The sequence below is a fragment of the Ovis canadensis genome, chromosome 12, assembly GCF_042477335.2.
Source record: "Ovis canadensis isolate MfBH-ARS-UI-01 breed Bighorn chromosome 12, ARS-UI_OviCan_v2, whole genome shotgun sequence".
NCBI lineage: Eukaryota > Metazoa > Chordata > Mammalia > Artiodactyla > Bovidae > Ovis > Ovis canadensis.
The window spans coordinates 81,832,586-81,857,785 of record NC_091256.1 but is presented as its reverse complement, the minus strand read 5'-3'; the positions used below and the strand labels follow the sequence as shown (position 1 = coordinate 81,857,785).

Genomic DNA, 25,200 nt, shown 5'->3' with positions numbered 1-25,200 from the left:
TGTCTTCTTCCTTTCCTTAAAAATTCTTGTGTGACGTATTTAAATTCAATGTACCCACATTTGTTTCATATAAAACAATATTTAAGGCATGTATTAATTAAGACAGATGCCCTCCAGCAAGATGCCCTCTATCTACTGCCTGGCTCTGGCGCCCAACAGTGAAGCCACGAACAAGTTCATGCCCAGTTTGATGCAAGCATATGATTTCCAAAGTCTTTTTGGCACTGGTGTTTTATAGTTTGGAAAATCAGTGCCAGCAGACTCAAGGGACCTGCTCCAGTGGCTGCCTACCTGGCATCACCCATGTCTCCCATGCTGCCGCACTGGCATAGATTTTACACCAGAGCTGAGGTGCGATCTGTGCCATAGGGAACAACTGCCCGGAAGGCACAGTTGCTCCAGCTGTTCTGCCTCTGTGCCACTCACCCGTGCCACAGACCCGATTGTCTATTTTAAGGTGGATACACAGAAAATAAAGGAGGCTGGCAAAGAAGTGAGCGTGCGTGCATGTCAAGTCGTTTCAGTCGTGTCTGACTCTTTATGACCCCATGGACCATAGCCTGCCAGGCTCCTCTGTCCATGGGATTCTCCAGGCAAGAATACTGGAGTGGGTTGCCATGCCATCCTCCAAGGGATCTTCCCAACCCAGGGACTGAACCTGCGTCTTTTACGTCTCCTGCATTGGCAGCTGGGTTCTTTACCACGAGCACCACCTGGGAAGCCCAAAGTAGTGAATGGAAGGATTAAAGGAGATGCTCCATGGGAAAAGTTCCTGTGGGAGTTTTTTGTTTGGATACTTAAGAACCAAGAAAAATGCACTGGTAATCACGATCATTCGGGATCCTCCCATCTTCCACTACGCCCCGTGTAGCACTTAAGATAGAAATGAAGACCCTTCTCTAACTCCGTGCAAGCAACCTGGACAATGATGGAATCTGACACCTCTCCCCGTAATAAAGATTTAAATCTACTGCTAAATGTGTACAGCACTCTAGCAGCACTCTGCTAAAGGTAGAGGAATGACTAAATAAATCATATCACCACTACCAGCCATTAAAAATTATAGTAACAAGAGTTACCATTATGGTAACAAGACAGCAGTGACCTCTGGGAGATAGAGAGAGGCAGGCGTAATCAGGAATGGTGGCATGGGGGCTTCTAAGGACTTGATCTGGTGGGCTACTTCTTTACTCAAATGATAGGTCCTTGAAGTTTTACTATTAAAATAAGTACATATGTTCTATAATCATCTGTATATGTGCTACATTTCACAATAAAATGAACAACACTTTTGAAAAGAAATAATTATGGTAATAAGGACCATATTCAATTCAGAGTAATAAGCAAAAGAGCAAATTTCAACATTGCTTGCAATCCCAATCACAATTCTGTTTTTAAAAATCATAGGCATGAGAAAGAAGACCAGAAACACACCAAAATGCTAATAATGCTGAAATGATGGGTAATCTTTTTCTGTTGCTCATTTCCCAAATTTTCACAATGATTAAAAAAAATTATACTAAATCCTCCAAAGGAATCTTTAAAAGTACAATTTTTAAAATTGTTTTCAAATGACTTTCACAGCTATTATCTCACTGCTTCTTTCGTAAAATGTGTATTTATTTACTCTTGGCTGTGCTGGGTCTTCATTGCTGTGCGGTCTTCTCTCTAGTTGTGGCAAGAGGGGCTGTTCTCCAGTTGAGGTGCAAGGGCTTCTCATTGCAATGCCTTCTGTGATTGCGAAGCACAGGCTCTAGAGCATCCGGGCTTCAGTAGCCGCAGCACATGGGCTCAGCTGTCCTGCGGCACGTGGGATCTTCCTGGCCCAGGGGTCAAACCCGTGTCTCCTGCATTGGTAAGAGGATTCTTTACCATTGTGTCACCAGAAAAGCCCTATCTCACTGCTTCTTGCAACAGTTTGGAGGGAGTCAATATTAAAGAGTCAATGAGTGTGTGTTAAGTCGCTTCAGTCGTGTCCGACTCTGTGCTACCCCATAGACTGTAACCCACCAGGCTCCTCTGTCCCTGGGATTCTCCAGGCAAGAATACTGCAGCGGGTTGCCATTTCCTCCTTCAGCTGATAATAAATATGAAATAAATTTTATAGACCAGAACATGGAGGAAGTGTTTATGGCTTGCACTAAGTCACGCCATTGGCTGGAGGGGAAATTTCAACTGGGTCCCAGGTCTCCCAAGTCCTGATAATCCCTTGACTTCGGGGACTCAGGTGTTCTGGGGCTCCAGGATCCCCACTCAGGTGCAAAAAGCTGATACTTAGGCTTTGGTCCTGTGGTCTAAAGAGGATGTCTATGGCACACCAGAAGGTCCCCAAAGAGGCAATCTCTGCCTTGGGTACTCCTCTCACAGCCCCTCCTACCTAGCAAGGCACCAAGCTCATGGGTAAAACTCTTTGGAAATACTCCTTAGAAATGTTAAGAGAGAGAAGAAGGAAGAGGAGGAGAAAGGAAGGAAAATGTGTGGATGGAAAATGGGGATTGCTCTCATTGTTTTCTTTGTGGTGTCCTATCCCCGCTCCCCTGAAGATGGTCATTTCCTGGATGTAGCTCAACTTCATCCACAATTCTGCCACTGACCAGGCAGACAGAAGGGCTTCCCTAGTAGCTCAACTGGTAAAGAATCTGCCTGCAAGGCAGGAGACCCCACTTCAATTCCTGGGTCGGGAAGATACTCTGGAGAAGGCATAGCATAGGCTACCCTCTCCAGAAATCTTGAGCTTCTCTGGTAGCTCAGATGGTGAAAGAATCCACCTGCAATGTTGAGACCTGGGTTCGATCCCTGGGTCGGGAAGATCTCCTGGAGGAGGGTATGGCCACCCACTCCAGTACTCTTACCTGCAGAATCCCATGGACAGAGGAACCTGGCGGGCTACAGCCCACAGGGCCGCAAAGACTCAGACACGAGTGAAGCGATTGAGTACCACAGGGAGACAGAATGGGCTCTGGGACTCGGGTTTCCCCAGAATGCCTCCCTTGATTGGTAATTAATGATACCCCTACTGAAGACTGGCTGTGTGTCCCATCCTCAGGGAATCCTTACATGTTAAATGCCAATATGAGGGCCATTTTTCAGCTGAGGAAACTTAGGCAGAGAGTGAAATGACTTATCCAAGATGACACAGCTGAAGAATGTCACAAGATAGGCTGAATCCCGAATCAAAGCGCCACCTGCCACATTTCAGAGTCCTCGATATGCTGCCTCCTCGTGTTTCCTGAGGGAGAAGACTCATATTAGTAATCCCCCATGCAAATCCACTTGATAAAAAGTGTGGGTTTTTGGAAAGCAGAAGAGAGAAGAACAGAATTCCCTTCCTGAGGTGCAGAAGTCGGCTGGGCCAGCAGGAGCGGGCTCCAAGTGCTCTTTCCCTGGCGTTTCACTTGGCTCTCTAGAGCTGCGAGCAGATATAATCCGGAGGTTTGAAGAAGAATAATGGAGGGTGGGGGAAGGAGTGGGAAGGGACTATTCCCTGGACTAAAGAAAGGGCTAAAACCTTTAAATATCTCTTGAACTTTTATTCCCCCCTCTCTTTTGGCTCCCTGCAAATGTTTTGATGTTTAGATTCGGTTGCCACAGTGGGCTGTTTTTAGCTGCCTAGTTCCATCCCCTCCCCTTTTAACTTTTTCCCTTTCCTTTTGCACTTGCCCCAACATGAAGTTTCCAATTCTTATCTCACTCAGCAAAACATACTGGGGCTGGTTCTGAATGTGGATTCCCCAGGCATTTTCTCCAGCGTAAAACCTCAGCAGTATTCAAGTCTCTGCTTAACCCTCTTTCATTGAGGATTAACCCCTGAAATAACTCTACCCAGGCTTCCTTCTCAGGGAGGGGACAGGCATTCTTTGCCTTGTGCAGAGAGGCTCTGTGGTCTGGGAATCCTCTCCTGCCCCTCCCCTAGATGATACACGGGTTGGGGTTCAAAGTTAGGGTGAATTGAGGACGCACCGAACTCAGGGATCGATCACCCCACCGGGGCACACAACCTGGGGCTGTCCCCTTCTCCGGCTCTTTCCCGGTGTCTCTCTCCGACCAGGCAGGTTTCACAGTCCTCCTGGGGGCTGGGGGCAGGGAGGCACGCAGCAGTCGTTTTTGTTTTCCTTGGATAAGAGCTTCATTCACAAGGGGGTGGACTGACTTCTCTGTCAAGATTCTTATCGCTTTTCAAGTTTCCGTGGGAGGGCGACGCTCAGACTTCTGCGAACAGCTGACAGCGTTTCTACCCAGGTGTGACTTGGGTATTCAGAACCAAGACTTATTAGAATGAAGCAGGCTAACGAGGGAAGCGGGAGGTTCCATGGTAATAAAAAATAAACCGACCAGGGGTTGTGGATTTCTCTGGCTTAATTACCCTTCTGTGGTATTGTTTTTGCGGAGGCTGGTCTGGCTGTTTGCTTACCTATGCTCCAAGCTGAATTTCCTTTTAACGACAGGACATAAACCTCCACAAATCTGGCTTGGGTGTATTAATGGATTCCTAGTTTAAAATGTAAACCGGTTAAAGATTCCTGTAGGCATTTCACAAAGGGGAAAAAAAAAAAACTAGTGGTGGGGGACGGGGGGGAGCGGGTAGCCTTCACGTGTTCTCCCCCATCTCCTTGTTTCGCTTTATAAGGGTGGCGTTTACTCGAGGGCAGTGGACGAGCAGCTAGAAAAGATATGTAGAGACGCTCAAATAACTTCCATGCAAATTTGCAAACGCCCTTCCTCCTGCTCTCGCGGTGTTCTACGGGTTGTTAGGACACGCCCGGGGTTTACCTGGCTGCCCCGGGTCTACCTGCCGGTGCGTGGGCAGGAGGGCGGGTGAAGAGGGGTGGAGGTGTGGGGACGTGGAGGTGGGGCCCGGAAGTCCGTTACCAGGGTGAAAAGTAAAGCAAAAACAACGGCCCCACGCTTCCCGCGCGACTTCGCTGGAGATTCGCTGAGGTCCTCGGCGGCATCCTCTAGGACCCTGCGTAGGACCTCCAGGCTACCCGACGGGCCGGGGGCGAGGGTGGGGTGGGAGTTGGGTGCGGGATGACTTCCAAGGCCGCTCTCCGCGGGGTCCTGGGCCCCGAAGCTTGTGGGGCGGGTGTGTGTCCCGATGAGGCTCGGGTTCTGGGGAGGGGAATCAGGGTGCTGGGGACTCACCTTTACCTATAGCTCTGAGGGTATCTATCCCAGGCCGCTGGGCAATCGGAGAGGCCGGGGAGACGGGCCGAGCCCTCGAGGGTGCGGGACTGTGTGTGTAAGGGAGGGAGACAGACACAGAGAGGCCCTTCCTTGACGGCTGTTAACAGCCGAGTGGGGCGGGGCTGTGGGAGAGATCTGGGCTCCCAGAGCCTTTTAGTTCCTAGCCCAAATTGCCACACTAGAACCCTGGACCGTCTCTCTGTCTAAAGGCAGGTGGAAGCAGGTACCCCTCAACCCCACGGGCGCGCGGGTCTCCCTCTCCCACAGGTGCCAACCAGAGCTGGCCACAGTCGCGTCCACCCACATTCGTCCATGAGCGGTTGAGAAGGTCTCTGGTCCTAGACAGCTGGGCTCGGGGAATCAGAACTGGAAGCTCGATTTTAAGATTCAGATCCAGTTCTAATGAAGACTCGGCTCGAGTCTGGGCCGCGAGATCCCGCCCCCCGCCCTGACTTTAGGGAGAAAAGGATTTCTGCTACGGGGCCTAATTTGCTATGCGGTTAATGCGTCTCCAGCCCCGGCGGTCCCGTCCCCGCGCGATCCTCTCTGGGCGCAGTAAAACACGCGAAAGCCGAAGGTGTATTTTCCAGCAACATTGCCAGAAAGCCGGGCGACCCCCGCCCTGCCCGCGGAGACCAAAGCACCTTCTCTTTACTTCTCCTTCTAGTCTCTAGGCTTCAACCTTACTTTTAGCCCTTCTCTGAGTTGACTCTGATTTTTCCAGGTCGCTCATCTTTTCACTGGCTTGTTCGTTTCACTGTCAATTTCAAACGCTTTGTGGCTGTTAAAAAAAAAAATTATCTCCCTGCCGCTCGCCCTGGCCTCAGCGTCGGGTTCCCAAGCCGCCGGGAGGCGGTTCCGCGTGTGCGCCCACGTGGGGTGTGCGCGAGCCCCGGGCGTGGGCGCACCGTGCCCGCCGATCGCTGACAAGTCTTCTCACGGTCCCGGCCGCAGAGGTCACCCCCGGCGGTAACGGTGTGGATTCACCGTAGGGTGCCTCTGAGCTCTTCTTCCACACTGGGGAAATGACACTCCTCTTCGTACCCCGTCCCCTACTTGAAAAGGAGGCTTTCGACAGGGAAGCGGAAGAGGAGGGTGGGTGTACTTTCCCGAAGCTCCAGAAAATGACCACGCATTTTAGAGAAAGGTCGTTTCTAGCTTCCCAGTCTCACCTAGTCTGGGCAGCGTCCAGGACCCACCTCTCCAACCTCACCGCCCCCCCACCCCCCACCTCCCCAGCCTAGCGGAGGGAGAGATGCCAGCGCGGTGGAGTCATGCCGCTGGCTTGGGCACCATTGGCTCATGCCTGGAGTACGCACATCTGGCGGCCAGCCCGGGCGGCTCCGGTCCTGATATGGAGCGAGAGGGCGGGCGGGTGCGTGCGTCCCAGGAGAACTCGCCGCGGCCGGCTCCTCCCCGAGCTTGCATCACCGGTGCCCCTTCTCCCCTCCTCCTCGTTGGCCCCTCCCCCCCGCCCCCCGCCCCCCGCTCACCCCTCCCGTCCTCCGGCCCAGCCTAGTTCTGCTGGTTCGCCGGGGAAGCTATTAATAGCATTACGTCAGCCTGGGATTGGTAACCCAGAGTATTGGGCGCGCCGCCAGCCCGAGGGCTATAAAACGGGTGATGCAACGCGCTGCCAGCCACAGTCGCACGCAGAGAGGCGCGCACCGCACAGCGCTCACCCTGCGCCGCCGTCCCAGCGGACCCGCCAGCCCGCGCGCCGGTCGTGAGCCCCTCTGTGCTCGCCATCCGACCCCGCAGCCAGCCAGCCAGCCCGACCCCACCCCGACCCTGCCCGCCCTCCGGACCCTGGCCGCCCCGAGTGGATACAGGAGGTGAGCGCGGCGAGGGTGGCTTGCTTTATCTTTGCGCCCATCTAGTAACCAGTCCCCGACCCCCGCGCCCACTCCCCCGGCACTTGCCCCGCAGCCTCCAGCTTGGAAAGAACTCTGGCTGAATCTCTCTCCCAACCACCGCTGCTCTTCCGCGCTTTAGAAACTTTCTCGCAAAGAACTTTCTCTTTTGATTTGGGGCGCGAAACGTTCCTGGCAACTGAGAGGTCGTCCGCTGGCGTCGGAGCACAGCTCCTCGCCGCCCTCTCGTTTACTTACTCCCCGGGGGCGATCGAGGTGCTCAGATCGGTGAGTACTCAGTGGCCGAGCCAATCAGGCTCGCCAGCCGGCTCCATCCCTGGCTCGGTGCGCCGGCACTTGCTACTCCCGAGCCCAGCTTTCCCGAGACGCACGGAGGCCGGGGCTCGCGGAGCGGCTGCCGCAGGGGCGGAACGGAATGAATGGGGAAGGAATGGGAGAGCCGGGGTCGCGGGCGCGGCCGCTGGGGGTCGCCCTGCCCACCCCGGAGCGCGGGGCGGCAGGACTGCGCGGGTAGCCGGAGGCTAAAGTTAGGAAAAGTTTTAAGCCGTGGCGCGCGCTCCTATCGCTGCCCTGGGGCAGAAGGCGGAGAGAGAGCACCGGGGACAGGTGCCGGAGACTACTTGTCCCAAGTTTCTCACACGCTTTTCTCTCGTACCTGTGACTCCAGTTCTGGGCTCTTCCTCTGGCGGGCGGCTCGCGGATTTCTCTGCTTTTCATCCTGAGAGACCCACCGTTGTGGCGGGGGGTGGGGGGGGGAGGAGCGAGAGTGCGAAGCCAGTTGAGATCTTTGAGCGACAGGATCTGTGATCCAGGGAGCCGGCACCCTGAAACTTTCACTGCCCTTAGTGGCTTGGAGCCTCAGCATCCCTGGCCGCTCCGCCTGTTTGCAAGCACAAGACGCTGGTTGGACCGGATAACCATTACGGTCCTTTCTGGACAAAGGTTTTCAGATTCTAGAGTGGTGTTAACTAAAAGAAAAGCGACCTAGGAGGGGACTTGAATGAGGGGGCTTGGATGTCGCTGGCCGACCTCTGAGGCAGTGAGGGGAAAGGGACTTCTGTACGGGGCATCTCTTCCCTTCCCAAGGTGCTTTCCAGTGGATGGTTCTCCTTCTCTGCTCCCACCGCCCCCCCCCCCGCCCCGCCATTTTCATCTCATCAAATTACTTCCTTTCCTTCTAACCGTTTCCTTTCCCCTAATTTAATTACTAAATCACAGTAGGCTGCCTTTCCTATGAAGGAGCTGCTCACCCCTTAATAGAGCCAGAAAAAAAAATAAATTGGGCACTAGAAAATGTGGGTGCCCTCTGAATGCATCTATTTCAGTGTGGGTGACAGTCGCATATGTTTGGGGGCCTCCCAGTCTTTCAGTTTGAATGAAGGAGAAATTGGTATGACTGTCCCCTTGTTTGGCAGTTCCTATTTGTTGTAGAATAACACTGCAACAGGTAAGCTGTTGCTGTAAGGATTATCTGAATGAAGACCAGGGTGGGTTGCAGTTGTTACTGTCTAAATAATTTCAGAGACAGTGCTGCAGGAAGCACTCCAGGCGCAGGGTGAAAATAAAATACAGCACCCAGCACCTGTGGCAGCCTCTGGATTCTTCTTGTCTTAACCCCACCATTCTCTCTCTCCCCTTGGTCTTTTCCCTCCATTATTCTTTCCTCCCCCCCCCCCCCACACTCCTTCCCTGTTTTAATCCTATCAAAGCCTCCTCTCTGGTGGGCACAGGCTCCCTGGACTGTTGACCATTCATCTACCTGGCCATTGGCTCGCTTCTCTGTTTGCCTTCTTGGGAATGGAGCAAAATGAACAGCAGGTGTGTGGTCAACAGCTTGGCCTGGGCTGGGCCATTCACCAACTTTATGGTGACCTTGGGCAAGTCACTTTACCTTTCTGGACCCCATTTTACTCAGTTGCAAAATGAAGATCTGACCTAAATGACTCTGGTTTTGGGTGTTCTATCCCATTGTACAGAGCTCATGATTTCCTCCTTTTTCAGTTGGGCTGGGCAGGGGACAGGGTCCGTGGTTCCAAGTGTTACTCGGCCCGGGAAGGAGGAAGTATGCAGCCAGGACACCACAGAAACCAGAAATGGCTTCATGTGTGAGAGCTGGCTATTTCTCAAGTACTTAAGACCAGTGGAGACGAGCTGGTGCCAGCAAAGAGTGGGGTGGAAATGATCTGTCAAGAGCCCTGAGGTCAATCAGAGTGCGAAAGAAGCTGTGACTGAGCTGAGTGTCTTGAGGGCTCCGGTTAACTTCTGATTAATAGGACCTAATTTCATTAACAGGAACTTTATGAGCCCCCACCCCCACCCCCCTGAAATGAGGGAAAGTGGATCACATCACAGTAACAATGGCTTTCCAGGATGTGTGTAAATCCACCTTTGTGTTTGATCTTCCTGACAGCCCTGTGAAGGGACTGGGGCAGGCAGTACTGGTCTCTCTTTTACAGACAAGGTGACTGAGGCCCAGGAAGCATATCCCTGAGAGCGCAGCGCGTGAGTGGTAGTAGGTAGGCCTGCAAGCATCGTCTCTGTCCTGATGCCTAGTCTTCCACCTACAACTGGAGTGTCTGTGAACCTACCTCCAGTGGGCTAGGAGAAAGACCAAGATCGGAAGTCAGTGAAAGAACTGGCTCTCTACTATGTTTTACAAGTAGTGCTTAGTGGAAAAAAGATGAAAATTAAAAGTGAAAATTCAATGTAGTAGCAGCTACTAGGAAATAAAATCTGGGAGCTGGATTTCCAGTTAGAGACATAGATGAGTAAAGTTTCACTTTCTTGAAAATGATGAAACTACTGATGATATGACACGATTTTTGACTAGAGATAATGATGCAGAAGCCAAATGCAGGTTCTTTGTAACAAGTCTGGACAATTTTAAGATCAATATAGAAAGTCAGCTCAGAAAATCCTCTGAAATGTTTTTCTCCAAATGGAGATAGTCAAGGGTCTCAACTTTCTGAAAAACCGAAGCTTTACCTTCATTTTTCTTCTCAGGGACACAGCCTTGAGTCTAGGCTTATCACACTTTTAAGAGAACGAGGCAACAAATAACGAGAAAGTATCTCAGTTCAGGTCAGTCGCTCAGTCGTGTCCAACTCTTTGTGACCCCCATGGACTGCAGCACGCCAGGCTTCCCTGTCCATCACCAACTCTCAGAGTTTACTCAAACTCATGTCGGTGATGCCATCCAACCATCTCATCCTCTGTCGTCCCCTTCTCCTCCCACCTTCAATCTTTCCCAGCATCAGGGCCACCCAAGACGGACAGGTCATGGTGGAGAGTTCTGACAAAACGTGGTCCACTGGAGAAGGGAATGGCAAACCACGTCAATATTCTCGCCTTGAGAACCCCGTGAACAGTATGAAAAGGCAAAAGATAGGACGCTGAAAGAAAGTATCTCAAGAAACTGAAGATGAGCCGAGTGCAGGAATAGCCCAAATCTCTACAGATACCATTGCTTTACTTTCTGAAAAGCTTTTAAACATTTTCACAACCAGTCTGCATCTTCAAGTAAGCCCACCCGATGCTTTTCATAAAAGCATTGCATGCCACTGGCATTCTTCCATTTCTTTTATCAGGACTGCTGACTTTACACTAAGAAGGGGAGAAAAAAATCCCAAAGAGCAGATGCCAAGCCCTGAAAGCTCATTAATAAACTTGGGAGGTGAAATGGAACTACACTCAACTGCAGTGGAATTCAAACTGCCTCCGTGCGCGCTGTGCAGTCCTCCAGACAAAGGCCAGCCCAGTGGTAGCTCTGAATTCCATTCCTGAACTATAGGGCTTTTAATAAAGTTGGAAAGGTAGGGAAAACACAAATGCCTGGGAGGCTCTTAAGTCTTTCTGGCTTTGGAAAGCTGGCTTCTCAGAGAGTTTAACACCTGCCAGAAAAGTCTCCTCCCAACATCCTAAGATTATGGGATTAAATTGATAGGTAAGCATCAGTTCTGATTCATGACATATGGCTTTGGGGAGAGAATTAGTCAATTCATACATTTCCTGGGTTTCTTTGAATAGTCGGCAAAGGTGGTGTTTGTTGACCTGGAATTCTTGCCTCCATCAGTGGATCTTGGATCCACTGGGGGATGTAGAGGTCAGAGCGTTCTATTCATTAAGTGTTTGAGATCAGAGAGAGTGACGAGCCACCCGTCTACCTGGACCCCCTCAGAGTCAGCCCTGGGCTGGCAAGATCCCTGGGAGGCCCGGTAATAACATATTTCCTAGTTGCATTATGTTTTTCCAGGGCATATTCAGGCATTCTTTCGTCAATGCCTTGCCCAATTCTCTGGGAAAATAGGGTGATTGTTATTAGCCTTCTTTCTCGCAGGGGAGAGAGAAGGCTCTGGGAGGTATGATGATGACAGAGGAGGAAATGGGCCTCTAGTCTTGACATTCTGACCCCAGTCTGGGAATTTTGTGGATAAAAGATGCCCTAACACATACTCCCTGAATGTGGGGGCAGCCCGGGTGTGCACCCAGGCAGAGAAAGCTCAGCAACTCATCTCAAGCTTTCCATAGCCCTTTGTTTCGTCTCCTTCTCTGTCCCTTCAGCTCCAGGGCCCTCACCCCCTCCCCACACCTGCTCCTAACCACCAAGAAAACTGTGCTCTGGCTTTTGATTTGCTTTTGTAACGTAGAGAATCATATTCTATATTCTGTAAAGTGGGGGCATGAGTCTCGGAGTCAGACTTCATTCTAAATCCTGACGCTGCCGCCTACTAGCTCTGTGACTTTGGCCAAATTATTTAGCTTGTCTAAATGTTAGTCACCTCATCTCTGCAGTGGGACTGGGACCTAAGTGCATTCTCATGAAGGTGAAGTGAGGTTTCTGGTATGAGGGAGGCACTTGTGAAACATTAGCAGCTTGCCAAAGGGCTTCTCATCTGGTGGGATGTAGCTACTGACCGCAGCTTCCCACACAGAGAGGGGTACTCCAAGAGGACCGCCCACCCTGACAGTTCGCACATTCATTGCCCCTGGAGAAGTGACTGCAGGGATGAGGGGCTTGGCCACTCCTGGAGGGAGTATAGGGCAGGGAGAGATTTACAGAGGGCTGTTCCAAACTGGAACCGTGGAACCATTATTATTTCTGCCCACTCCCCGCACCTTTTCCCTTGGGGTTCCCTGGGCTGTAGAATGATGGAGATAGATGGGACCTCAGAGGCCATTTGATTTGACCGCCTCTCACCAATTCCATGTATTCAATCAGATGGTCTCCAGCGATCGGCAGGCATTGGGAGCAGCCAGAGCCAGGGTCAGGTTCTGGAAAGATCCACAGCGGGACTCTGCGCTGGTGCGGCAGGAGCTCCCTGATGATTGTCAGATGGAGGCTGAGCTCAGGTCTCACACCTCTCCCTAATGCCAGGTCCAGTCCCAGCCTCCTGTGTCCCCAGTCCACGCCCCTCCAACCATCACAGGGGTGAATACTTCCTCAAAAAAAAAATCCACATTCTGCACGCCTCACTTTTCTTTACTCTGAGGTCTTTTGCTTCACCAACCTTAACCTTGAGGGGTGACCTGAATTCCCACACCCAGTTCCTCTTAAACTAGGGTGAAGAAACCCACCTGCGACCGTGACTGTCCTTACTCTGACTGACTCAGATCCGACTTCCCAAGGGAGAGGCTTCCAAGATAGATTTCCTAAACTCAAGGGTCCCCACTCCTTGCTTTTACTTACCACTCACAGATAGATTCTACTTGGTTTCAGATACCCTCCGAGTTTCTTTTATAAAAGAGACTGCAGATGGGGTTACATAAGAGTCTCTGATTTTTTTTTTTAATGCTCTTCCTCTTTCAGGACTGTTTGAGGCTATATTTGCATATATGCACACCAGCCAACGCTAATAGCTCCTGTGAATTCAGAATAGCCTGAAACACCACCCTTTATAAACTTCAACCAAGCATTTTATCCACATCACTGAGCTGGGTTTTTTAAGAACCTGTTTTACTTAAGACAGGATGGCACAAAATGAAAACAAAGCAGAAGCCCGAGGGCTGATGGGATCTTCCTCTGGAGGTGGGGAGGTGGGACTTGGGTATTGGAGGTCTCAGGTGCGGGGGTGAGAGTGGGGGGACTTGATCCTGAGCCCCCAGATCCCTGAAGTAGTTTGGGTTTCCATGTGTCTTTTCAGCAAAATGATGCTTCAACACCCAGGCCAGGTCTCTGCCTCGGAAGTCAGTGCCTCTGCCATCGTCCCCTGCCTGTCCCCTCCTGGGTCACTGGTGTTTGAGGATTTTGCTAACCTGACACCCTTTGTCAAGGAAGAGCTGAGGTTCGCCATCCAGAACAAGCACCTCTGCCACCGGATGTCCTCGGCGCTGGACTCCGTCACCGTCAGCGGCAGGCCCCTCGAGATGTCAGTCACCAAAGCCGAGGTGGGTCCTCCCAGCGGCGGCCGTTCTTCCTGTGCTTACTTGTTGCACAGCTCGCCTGTGCCAGGCATGCTGTAGGCAGGGGGTCACGGTTGGATATTGGGTCTGGAGTTTAGAGGAGAGTCAGGGATAGAGATAGTGTTGGAAGCCACCAGAGTGTGGAGGGTATGGAAAGCCATGAATCCGTACGAGATTACCTTCTGTGCCCAGTAGTTCTGAAGAAGCAGAGTGCGGTGATGGTTTTCAACACCGTAAGAACCCAGACTGCGGAGCAAGGACCAGCCAGCTATGCTCACTGCCTTGGTACAGATTCTGACCAACGTTCACTTCTGTCTCTGGCACCTGTGCAGTTCTCCACTTGGCAACCTTTTATAAGATGCCTGGAGTAATAGGCATGCTGAGAAGTTTGAGAGGTGGTTGCTGGCGATGCTGGGGGGCTCTCAAGGACTTCAGAGCTGGGTTCTCCACTGCTCTGTTGGCCTTGCCTTCCTGTATGCAAGATGGGAGTGTTTCTGACTCACTTATCTGGCGTGATCACTGCCTTTGGGCGAGAGGTAGTAGACCTAGCCAGAAAAGAACTGAGCTCAAAAGGAAGTTGGGGAGGGGGGGTCTTTTATGATTCTAAAAAGGAGGGTGGAAGGGGTAATAATGTTCTCTGTAGAAATGATCCAAGGGGTTAAATAAGATGGCATTTGTTAAGAGTCTAACAGAGGGCCTGGCTGAGAGTTAGCATCCAGTGAATGGTAGGCAGGATGATGCTATATGATGCTGTATTCATAAGACATCATTAGGGACATTGGCTGTACCCTAATTAACGTCAGAGGAAGTCATTGGTGCCCAGTCCAACATTGGACAGTGTACGGTGAAACATGGGACCCTCAAGGAAAAAATTTAAAAACAATTTTTTTCTAATTAAATATCTTGAAATAACAGAAGCAGCTATACTCCAACAAAAAATTAATTTAGAAAAATACCTTGAGATAACAGGATAGCCTGGAAGTAGTGGGGCCCATGGAAAGAAGGAAAGCATTTCAGAAGGATGTGTGGAGGGCTCTTCTGAGGAAGAAGCAGGCCTCTTGCTTCATGGAAACATTCCTTAAAGCCACTCATCCACTCTGCTTCTGTGTTCATCCAGTGATCTTCTGATCTTTGATCAGTTTAACAAGTAGACTTTTCTATAGGGAAGAGGATGCACCTAATGGTCTAATTGAGTGGTCTGGTCTCCTTAGTGGTGACTGTAATTCACAACCCTGTGGGCATCCTTTGTGTCTGGGCAGTGCGAGCCTCCTCCCCAGGTCTCGGCCCCCTCTGCGAAGGCAGCCTGGGGTGACGAGACAGCTGTGACCCAGAGAGGGTGTGGGATAAGGAGACACACGCCTGGGTTTACATCCGGTTTTGCAGCCTGCTAGTCTGGTCGCCATGAGCTGGTGACTCCTGGTCCTCCTTGAGCACAATACTCTTGGCCACTCTTTGCCTTAGTTCCATGTCCATAAAATGAGGGGATTGGGACTTGCCTGGTGGTCTAGTGGTTAGGAAGTCACCTGCCAATGCAGGGGACACGAGTTCGATCCCTGGCCTGGGAGGATCCCACATGTCGTGGAGCAACTAGACTCGTAAGCTGAGTGCCTGGAGCCCCTGCTCTGCAACAAGAGTAGCCTACACACTGCAACAAACAGTAACCCCTGCTCTCTGCAACTAGAGAAAGCCCACCTGCAGCAACAAAGACCCAGCACATCCAAAAATAAATTAATAAATACATTCTTTTTAAAAAGTGAAGGGGTTGAACTACATGGCCCTTAGAAAGGCTTCTCCGTGCCTGACAGTGTGTGACTCTTGAGATTTGCTCTACTTTCAAGTACTTCCTCTTATGAGAAAACTTTGAATCCTTCCTCTACAAAAATATCTGCAGAGCTAGTTGCAAAGGAAACACTAGAGTTGCTGATTTCTTGATGAAGAAATCTGTGATGAAGTTACTGATGATAACTGAAGCCTTCCATACCACTGACCATAAGTTAAACCTTATGCAGGGGACTTTATTGACATTAATTTGACCCTCATCACAACCCTATGAGGTAGGTAAGATGATTGATCCCATTTTACAAGTGAGGAAACTGAAACTCAGAAGAGCGTAATAATTTGCACAAGGGCTCATACCTGATAGGTGGTGGAGCTGAGATTCACAGGCAGTTTAGTCTAAACCCAGCATCTGCCTGTGGTTCTAGGATCTAAGACATAAAGGGTAGAAGTGCCTCTCATTGTGTTTCCCCCTTGGGCTTGGTTTCCCTATGTTCTGAAGCCTTCATCTCAGCCTAAGCTAAGTCAGTGTCATCTAACCCAGAGTCAGATATGAGGTGATCATGGTGGTCCAAGATCTCTTCCGTTTGAGGTGGGGCTCCCATGCCCTTTCCAGCTGTCTGGAGCAGTGACAAGTGACATGGAGGCCTGACATTAGTGGCCTAAACCGTCACCCACTCTGCCCTGTGTGAGTTCACTCCAGCTGGACTCCAGTCTCTGAGTCAGTCCAGCAACTGGACTTGCTGATTCCCCATCAGTCCTCAGATAAAGTCAGAGTGATCGTCCATGGATGACCAGATCCTAAAGCCAGACCCAGGCCGGATCTCCGAGGATCCCAGGGCTGACTCAGGGTGGGGCTCAGAGGGAGAGATCAATATCATCAATACTTGTTGGATGAGTCAATGGATGGTTCTAGTTCTCCACCCACAGGTGGCACCAAGCCATGGGCTGATGATGCCTCTTTGATTGAGGAATAGGCTTGGGTTCCTGTTCTCTAGGAGTTGCGTGGGCTTCCTCTGAATTTAGGAAGGAGGTGCTATGATGATGCTCCAGGTGATGATGGCAATGGATAGAATATGAATAAGAGAGGCAGGGGAGTGAGTGGCGAGGTGATGCTCCTGAGGTCATTCTAGAGGAAAGGCCATACTTACTGAACAAAATCTGTTTCTTGCTCTAGTTGATTACAGTTATTACCAGTAGTTATCACTTTGAGTATCAAACCCCTATTTTAAAATCCAAATAAATGCTTTTTAAAGGTAAAATTTTAGTTTACCAGTATTGCCAATATAGTTTTAACAGTTCTTTGATTTCCGTTATTCATTCTTAAGTGTGAGTGTGTGTGTGCGCATGCATGTGTGAGTATGTGCAGGTGTGTTAAGGTTTCGTGCAAAAGTCTAGAGCTTTACTTCTAGATTCTTCAAGGCTGTCCTGGTTTGTCAGTTTTAGCTGGAAATAAAAGGCAGTGTATTTGAGGTGGGTTGAATTTCTGGCTTCCCTTTAAGCTTGTGCCTCTTGAATTTTACAGGTAGCCCCTGAAGAAGATGAAAGGAAAAAGAGGCGACGGGAAAGAAATAAGATTGCAGCCGCCAAGTGCCGAAACAAGAAGAAGGAGAAGACAGAGTGCCTGCAGAAAGTGAGTGCCTGTTTGCCTCGCCCCTCCCGTCACTCTCACCTGGCCCCTTTGACCTCACGCCCTACCCTTCCTGTCTCCTCTCTCACACCCGGCCCCTCGGACCTCACAGTCCCATGTGGAGAGGAGTTTGAAAGACTCCACCCAGAAGTGCTCTCCCAGGAAGGACCTGGTAGCTGGTGGCAGAAATGCCAATTGCAGAACAAGGAAGTAGTAAAGCTGTTAGTAAGATAAATGTCTCTGGATGTATAAGATGCAGGTGTGTGAATTGAAAATGACAGGATCATCTGATGCCCGCACTCATCCTCAGTCAGTCCACACATGTCCAGACACTTCCAAGCTGTCGGATATGTCCGTCCAGTTCAAGGGGCTTCGCTCGCCCATTTTCCTGAGAAAAGGAAGCTGCCAGCTTTCATTTGGCTCACTGTGAAAAGCCTTTAATTAACCTCTTCAAACAAGTTATCTCCTTGCCCCGCAGGCAGAGGTTACATTTCTTTGCATTCTTATCTGGTTCTTAACTCTGCAGCCCTTCTCCTTGGCGCAGCTGAGAGTCTGTTCTCCCAGCTGTGTTCAACAGGCTCCCCTTCCGGAAGGGAAAAACACCCGTGGGAGGGGTGTCTCCGGGCAGGTGGAGCGGGGCTCTGGTGCAGTCCTTGCAGTGGCCGTGTCCCCTTCCCCAAGTGAGGACAGGCCAGGGCAGAGTCTTCACTTGGGTTCCACATGTCTCAGGTTCCACAGGTTGCATCAGGGGGGGTCAATGAAAATTAAGACATTTTGTTTATTTCTACGTACATTCTTTCTGTGGAGATGAGCTTCTCAGTGAAATCAGACTATAAACGTATAAGACTATAAATACCATTGAGTCTGGATTTCTTTCCAGCCCCCAAGGTCCTTTCAGGTCCAGACGACCTGCCTATGGGCTATTTGATTCTTAGAAGGGAGGCCTCTGCGGTTGGTTCTACTGCTGTTCCATTTCTGTGAGGATCACAACCTGCCTCCACCTTGAGTGGAAAGGATATCTCTGAAGGAGCTCTGAGTTCAAAGGCTTCTCCAAGCTCTGGACTCTTTCAAACCTAATGCTGCTCTCCCAGCTTTGTGGGGCTTCATAACAGGGCGCCAACGGCATTCCCCTGCAGGCCATTCCCTACTTGATGAGCCCCGATGTGTTCCAGCCCTTGCCCCTGCCATCCAGGGGCCACCAGCAGGCCACCCCTTCCTCACTGGACCTTGGTTCCTTTCCTTGTTTATTTTTTGGCTGCACCAGGCAGCTTGTGGGACTTTTGTTCCCCAACTAGGGATCGAACCCGGGCCCCAGCAGTGGAAGCAGAGTCCTAACCGCTGGACCACCAGGGAAGTTCCCTTGGCTCCTTTCCTAATACCTCTGTTGCTTGTGCCCCAGGAGTCGGAGAAACTGGAGAGCGTGAATGCTGAGCTGAAGGCACAAATTGAGGAGCTCAAGAATGAGAAGCAGCATTTGATATATATGCTCAACCTGCACCGGCCCACGTGTATTGTTCGGGCTCAGAACGGGCGGACTCCGGAAGATGAGAGGAACCTTTTTATCCAACAGATAAAGGAGGGAACATTGCAGAGCTAAGCAGCCGTGGTATGGGGCAACTGGGGAGTCCTCATCGAATCCTCCTTTAACATCCGAAACCCTGAAGCCATTGGAGATCTGACTTCCTATGCACCTCTTGAATCCCAGCAGGCAAGAACCATCAAGGTGGGAGTGCCCTCCGTGACTCAGCCGGGCCTTTCCACTCTACTCCAGAGTGGACTTTGGACCGGGGCAAGGGCATCTTTTGCCTCCACTCCAGGATTTAAGCCTTAACATCCCGGCCATCCTTGGATTCTCCAGATGACCCCCAGTTAGGGTCCTGCCTCCCTCGCATCTGGATTCTGCAAAATTCAGGACTCCACCATTAGGATCCATGCAGAAGTGTCTGTAACCTTGGGTGGGTGGGGTGGGGCCACCTCCTCCGCTGCTGCCGCCACTGTCACTTGTAGGGGACATGGAGTGAGAATGGCATCTCGTGAAGTTGTGCAATGGCCAGGGTTGTGCTTTCTAGCAAATACGCTGTTCTGTACAGGAGTTGCTGTGTGCAAGGCGTTCGTTTCAAAACTAGGCGTTGTGCTCTACTGATGTTTGTGCCACACGACACCGCTGTGACTTTTTCGTGACTTAGCTCAGACCTGGTTTCTGAGAGTCTGGGGGGCTGTCGCCACGTGCAGTGTCTTGCTAAGTGTTCAGGTGGCCAGAAGGGCTTGCCAGCTCTGGCAGGAGAGAACTGGGCCGGGCAGTGCTGAGTGCAGTTTTGTGCCAACAGAAAAGACCTCTTCCGCTTGGCTCTCAGGCATTAATGCGGGCCCTCTATTGCAAACTCAGTTATAAGGTCACAGGAAGAAAGCAGAAACACGAGTCCAGCTTCCAAAGGCTTAGGAGTCTCTGCTCAGTGACTTAGGTCAGGAATTTTTTTCTAGGCGGGAAGAGCCAAAGAATATTCCACTTTTCCTGTTCTTGCAACTGAAAACCACATTCAGTGGACGCGCATTTTAAGCCAGGTGATGCTAGGCTTTAGCGTTATTAGATGTTAATGGCATCGTTCCTGTCATGCAGATGTTTGTGGAAATCTGGCCCAGAGCACTGATAGCTGTGAGAAAGTCGACTCACACTGGCCAGGAGGTCTCTGGCTACTGTCTGTTTAAATTCTGACGTTTCTGTGAAATCCTCAGTGTTTAATCCTACTCAGTAGTATCATTACAGTTTTCTGTAAGAGAAAATATTACTTATTTATCCTAGTATTCTTAACTTGTCAATATAATAAATATTGGAACCAAGACATGGTGAACTACAGTGTGGTGCTGGTTTCTGTTCTTTTAAAGCAGTTGGTCCTTGAGCTCTGACCATTCTCCCCTCCCCTTTGGAGACGGTGATGTAGGGGGTGATTTGAGCTTTGACTATTCTTCAAGTGTTCTTCTTTGTTCTCTGGGGTGCCACTTGGTGGGCTTTTTGACTTTCAATCCTATTCCTCAATTTCTGGCTTTTAATGCTCAATCTCTCATTGACAAACACTAGGACACAGCAGCAAGTATATCCTTTAGACTTTGGATACTAGGATAGAAATTTTATATAAAATCTGAATACCTGAACTTCCTGTTTCTCTATATTCAAAGGCCTAAAATGTACACCTGTTGTTCAACCTGAACCTTACAATCTGTGGTAGAACTCTTTGTGAAGGCTTCACTCGAATTACATTTCTTGTAATGTCCAAATATGTGTCTCACTGTTGCAAATAAGCATTTCAAATTTTGGAAAAGGACGGTGGGGAGGAAGAGAGAATATAATTTCAGACAGGATTAGTTCAGTTCAGTCACTCAGTCGTGTCCGACTTTTTGCAACCCCATGAATCGCAGCACGCCAGGCCTCCCTGTCCATCACCAACTCCTGAAGTTCACTCAGACTCACGTCCATCGAGTCCGTGATGCCATCCAGCCATCTCATCCTGGGTCGTCCCCTTCTCCTCCTGCCCCCAATCCCTCTCAGCATCACAGTCTTTTCCAGTGAGTCAACTCTTCGCATGAGGTGGCCAAAGTATTGGAGTTTCAGCTTTAGCATCATTCCTTCCAAAGAAATCCCAGGGCTGATCTCCTTCAGAATGGACTGGTTGGATCTCTTTGCTGTCCAAGGGACTCTCAAGAGTCTTCTGATAGGTGTGATAATTCAGAGGAAATAGTCCACCTAATTTTCTGGAATCTCTGGAGCATGTGATTCCTTTAGGTCTCCAACAGAATCACGGTGCCTTGCTCTTGCCCTGTGCACACACCCGACACTCACAGGCTGGCAATAAAAATTGGCTCCTCTGTCATCAGTGCCGTTTTACAGAGCGATCCTGACTTTGTTGACTGTTCATACATGTGGATGGAGCCTGCTTCTTTGAACCCATGTTTGTTTTCTTTAAACTATCACCTGAGACACAGGTATCCTAATTTTGCTGTTTTAGCTACATCTCAGGGGCAGCTCCTAATCTGTACAGAGCATCTGGTGGAAGTACCATTCACTGTTTCTTTCAGGAGGTAGTCTGTTTTCTTTATCTTGCTGGAGGAGGAAGAATTTCCTTGCATTAACCTTCTGCTTGTGCCACCAATCAGCCGTTAGGAAACTCAAGACAGTTTTAAAGCTGCCACGGACAGCAATGAATTAGAGCGGAAGGAAGGGGGAGGCGGCTGTTGCAAGAAAAAGTGATCTGAGAAACGCACTGTAAATCATCAGTGGAACTGTAAGTTCTTTGAACAAATGCATTAAAAATAGTTTTGTTGTCTGTCACCAAGTTTATGTTTCCACTTAAAAAAAAAGGGTTAATATGTATTTACCATCAAGTTGCTTAGTTCATCTTGTTTCACACTCAGCAGCTAGGGGAGGTGAGGGTTCTGAGAGGATAAATTGGGATGGGACCTCTGCTGGAGTCAGACGCCTGGTCAACAAGGCCGTTTCCTTGGGCCGTCACCTGCAGGGGTGGTAATGTCACACTGGCCAGGCATGGAGAGCCCACCCTGCCCCGTCTCTTGCCCTCATCCTGTCCCCATGTCTTTCCCTGAGATCTGGCCTGACACTTGCTTCCGAGTATAAGAGCCATAAGGGGTCTGGCCCAGGACAGGGTTTCTGGGATCAAAGTTTCCACTTTCTGCCAGAAGCTAAAATGCCAACTGTTTTCCATCTTTATCCTAATTTCTCCCACAGGCTTTGAATAAACCTGAAATCCAAACTCGCAGTAAGCTTTTCCTGTCTTCTGCATCCCATACTCTTTGGTGGGGTTCAAGCAGTTTCTCAGTGGAGTAGTGTTTTCATGGATTTGCCAGAGGAAAAACCTCCGAGGAGGCCAGCTTTGCCCAGTGAGGATCCTTCTCAGTTCTCACCATGGCTCTAAACACAGAATCTTCTCTGTCTTACCGAAACCTGCTGTCAGGAAGGAATTCACACTGAGGCTTAAAGGGCCAGCTGAGACTGACGTTAATAATAGCTGACATTTACTGAGAAATGCTACTCAATACTTTACATTATCTCATTTAATCCTCACGGCAACTATTATCCCCATTTTACAGATGAGGAAGTGGAGAGTTAAGTAGTGTGCCCAAGATCACACAGGTGACCTTTCTAAAGCTGAAAGCTATGTTTTTTAACTATAAAGCTTCTGAGCAGAAGTGTGTGTGTATGTGGTAAAATACACATGAAATTCACAACTGCAATTTTAAAGTGTACAGTTCAGTGGCATTCACAATACCATGTAACCGTCACCACTGTCAAGCTCCAGAACTTTTCATCACCCCCCAAAAAATATCCAATACTTCTCATTCTCCCCTCTTTCCAGCCCTAGGGAACCGCTGACCTAGTATCTGTCTCTATGGATTTCTCTTTCCTGGATATCTCGTAGAAATAGAATCATTATAATACGTGATCTCTTTCACTGAGAGATCCATGTCTCTTTCAACGTTCATCCATGTCATAAAATGTATCAGTACTTCATTCCTTTCTTTGGCTGAATAGTATTCCACAGCATAGATAGACTACATTTTGTTTATCCAATCATCTGTTGATGGGCATCTGTGTGTATTTTAATGGAAAGATAGCCCTTATCCTCAAGGTATGACTCCCTAAGGTGGGAGTTCAGGCATTGTATCAAACTTCGGATAAGAGAGATGGGAGCAGGGTCCTTTCTCAGAACTTTCAAGTCACAGTTTAGAAATCACTTATTCTGTGATTAGCTCTGTGAGAGTGGCAGTGAGACAGAGTGTCTAATAGTACATGTTCCCTGTAGGTGTCAAGGCTTCCAAACCATTTCTGCCCAGTAGAGAGATATTACCCTCCAGGAGGGCACCTAGCAGACTCTTGAAACTGGAGCTTACATTTCAGTCTACCCATCCCCCAATTCACCATGGGAGGACATGTGCTGAGAGCGAAGAGGTAGGTTTCCATGCAGGAGCTCTTTGCACAAGCATAAAGAAGAAGGGCAATGCCAAAGAATGTTCAGATTCCTGCACGATTGCACTCATCTCACAGGCTAGCAAAGTAATGCTCAAAATTCTCCAAGCCAGGCTTCAACAGTACTTGAACCGTGAACTTCCTGATGTTCAAGTTGGATTTAGAAAAGGCAGAGGAACCAGAGATCAAATTGCCAACATCCTTTGGATCATCAAAAAAGCAAGAGAGTTCCAGAAAAACACCTACTTCTGCTTTATTGATTACGCCAAAACCCATAACTGTGTAGATCACAACAAACTGTGGAAAATTTTTCAAGAGATGGGAATTCCAGACCACCGTACCTGCCTCCTGAGAAATCTGTATGCAGGTCAAGAAGCAACAGTTAGAATTGGACATGGAACAACAGACTGGTTCCAAATCGGGAAAGAAGTACATTATGCTGTATATTGTCACCCTGCTTATTGACTTATATGCAGAGTACATCATGTGAAATTCTGGGCTGGATGGAGCACAGACTGGAATCAAGATTGCTGGGAGAAATATCAATAACCTCAGATATGCAGATAACACCACTCTTATGGCAGAAAGTGAAGAGGAACTAAAGAGCCTCTTGATAAAAGTGAAAGAGGAGAGTGAAAAATCTGGCTTAAAACTCAACATTCAAATAACTAAGGTCACGGCATCTGGTCCCATCAGTTCATGGCAAGTAAATGGGGAAACCATGGAAACAGTGACAGGCTTTATTTTCTTGGGCTCCAATATCACTGCAGAGGGGGACTGCAGCCATGAAATTAAAAGACACTTGCTCCTTGGAAGAAAAGCTATGACCAAGCTAGACAGTATGTTAAAAAGCAGGGACATTGCCTAAAAAGGTCCGTCTAGTCAAAGCTATGGTTTTTCCAGTAGTCATGTATGGGTATGAGAGTTGGACTATAAAGAAAGCTGAGTGCTGAAGAATTGATGCTTTTGACCTGTGGTGTGGAAAAGACTCTTGAGAGTCCCTTGGCCTTCAAGGAGATCAAACCGGTCAATTCTCAAGGAAATCAGTCCTGAATATTCATTGGAAGGTCTGATGTTGAAGCTGAAAACTCAATACTTTGGCCACTTGATGTGAAGAACTGACTCACTGGAAAAGACCCTGATGCTGGGAAAGATTGAAGGCAGGAGGATAAGGGGATGACAGAGGATGAGATGGTTGGATGGCATCATTGACTCTATGGGCATGAGTTTGAGTAAGCTCTGGGAGTTGGTGATGGATAGGGAAGCCTGGCGTGCTGCAGTCCATGGGGTCGCAAAGAGTCGGAAACGACTAAGTGACTGAACTGAAAGTGGGGAGGATCTGAGGCGATCTCTCAGGTAATTCAATCCCCAAACCAGCCCATGTGATGCCTTGGGTTCTCTCCATAATACATATACACACATAGAATTATGCAAATTCTAAAAACAGGTCTTCTCGTAAAGGTAGTTAAATCAGTCCAGTGTGAATACTTTTGGTGGGCCCAAGCATTGTTTGTGAGGCTAAGTACTATAGCATTCAGAACAAAGATTCTAAACAACATTTAGAATCAGGTAGACCTGCATTCAAATACTGCCTCTGCTACCATCAGATCTAAGAGATGGCACCTCAGTTTCTTTAACCTGGGAGCTGGGAACAGTAGCAACAGTACCAAACTCAATGGACTCTCACGAGCATACGTGAAGAACGCTGCATGGGCTTGGAGAAGCAATTTTTAACGTTATTATTAAAATCACCATCAACATTTACTGAGATTTTATAAATGGACAGACTAAGGACTGAGACTGCCAGTTCTACATTGTTCGATACAATTAAACCATGAGCTCGAATGCCTCAAGTGCATCCCATCCTCTGACATTCCTATAGGCTTCATCCAGTTGCCGAATTTGGGGGAGGGTAAAAGAGAACCAGACAAAACTTTCCCATTTGTAGACATTTTTATTTTGGTACATGCCTGAGTCCCTGGCAGGGTGGACCTGTCCTCTATGCAGGGCAATGGGGTGGCCCTGCCTGGAGGGGGTGGCTGAGGGATGGGACAAAGGCATATGAGACAGTGACAGGTCACAAAGGACAGCCTGGATAAATATGGCTGCACAGGGGGTTTAGGCTGAGAAAGCGGTCACTTCTTTCACTAGGACTGCAGTTTCACAGCCTCTCGCAGAGACAAAAAGCCAGAAGCAGAAGCGAGGTGAGGCTGAGTGGGGCCTACCATACCTCTGCAACACACTTGAAGAGACTCAGCCTGGGGTCCAGGCGCCCTGCAGCATCCTCACGGCGATTACCCACACCCTTACCCCCACTCCTGCCTCTGGGAGGCTCTGTGGGGTGTGGTGGGGTTGGGGGA

General features: G+C 49.4%; 1 protein-coding gene and 1 long non-coding RNA gene across 8 annotated transcripts; one reads left to right on the top strand and one right to left on the bottom strand.

The window, feature by feature from the left end:
* Positions 1-1,289: 1,289 nt before the first annotated feature.
* LOC138415744 (uncharacterized) lies at positions 1,290-6,090 on the bottom strand. 4 transcript variants are annotated; one of them, XR_011247385.1, is made up of 5 exons: positions 5,872-6,090; positions 4,412-4,489; positions 3,961-4,245; positions 3,058-3,229; positions 1,290-1,847 (listed from the first exon to the last, which is right to left on the bottom strand). It is a non-coding gene; the product is annotated as an uncharacterized lncRNA (long non-coding RNA). The 4 variants fall into 4 exon arrangements; XR_011247386.1 differs by lacking the exon at positions 5,872-6,090 and adding an exon at positions 5,143-5,239 and having other exon boundaries at positions 3,999-4,245; XR_011247384.1 differs by lacking the exon at positions 5,872-6,090 and adding an exon at positions 5,143-5,231.
* On the top strand, positions 4,842-19,703 carry ATF3 (activating transcription factor 3). Of its 4 annotated transcripts, none has more exons than XM_069544201.1 (4): positions 4,842-4,967; positions 13,199-13,442; positions 16,759-16,866; positions 18,263-19,703. In XM_069544201.1, the coding sequence occupies exons 2-4, from the start codon at positions 13,203-13,205 to the stop codon at positions 18,458-18,460; spliced, it is 546 nt and encodes a 181-aa protein (XP_069400302.1). In that variant the 5' UTR covers positions 4,842-4,967; positions 13,199-13,202; the 3' UTR covers positions 18,461-19,703. The 4 variants fall into 4 exon arrangements, with proteins under 4 accessions (XP_069400302.1, XP_069400301.1, XP_069400304.1 ...); XM_069544200.1 differs by lacking the exon at positions 4,842-4,967 and adding an exon at positions 6,661-7,019; XM_069544203.1 differs by lacking the exon at positions 4,842-4,967 and adding an exon at positions 6,789-7,019 and having other exon boundaries at positions 13,329-13,442.
* The last annotated feature ends 5,497 nt before the right edge of the window (positions 19,704-25,200 follow it).

Excerpts from the sequence above, each read along its gene's own strand:
- ATF3 (XM_069544200.1), top strand. The coding sequence starts at position 6,808 with ATGCAACGCGCTGCCAGCCACAGTCGCACGCAGAGAGGCGCGCACCGC. Across the intron at positions 7,020-13,198 it reads GCCCCGAGTGGATACAGGAG|CAAAATGATGCTTCAACACC; the intron begins GTGAGCGCGGCG and ends GTGTCTTTTCAG. Across the intron at positions 16,867-18,262 it reads AGACAGAGTGCCTGCAGAAA|GAGTCGGAGAAACTGGAGAG; the intron begins GTGAGTGCCTGT and ends CTTGTGCCCCAG.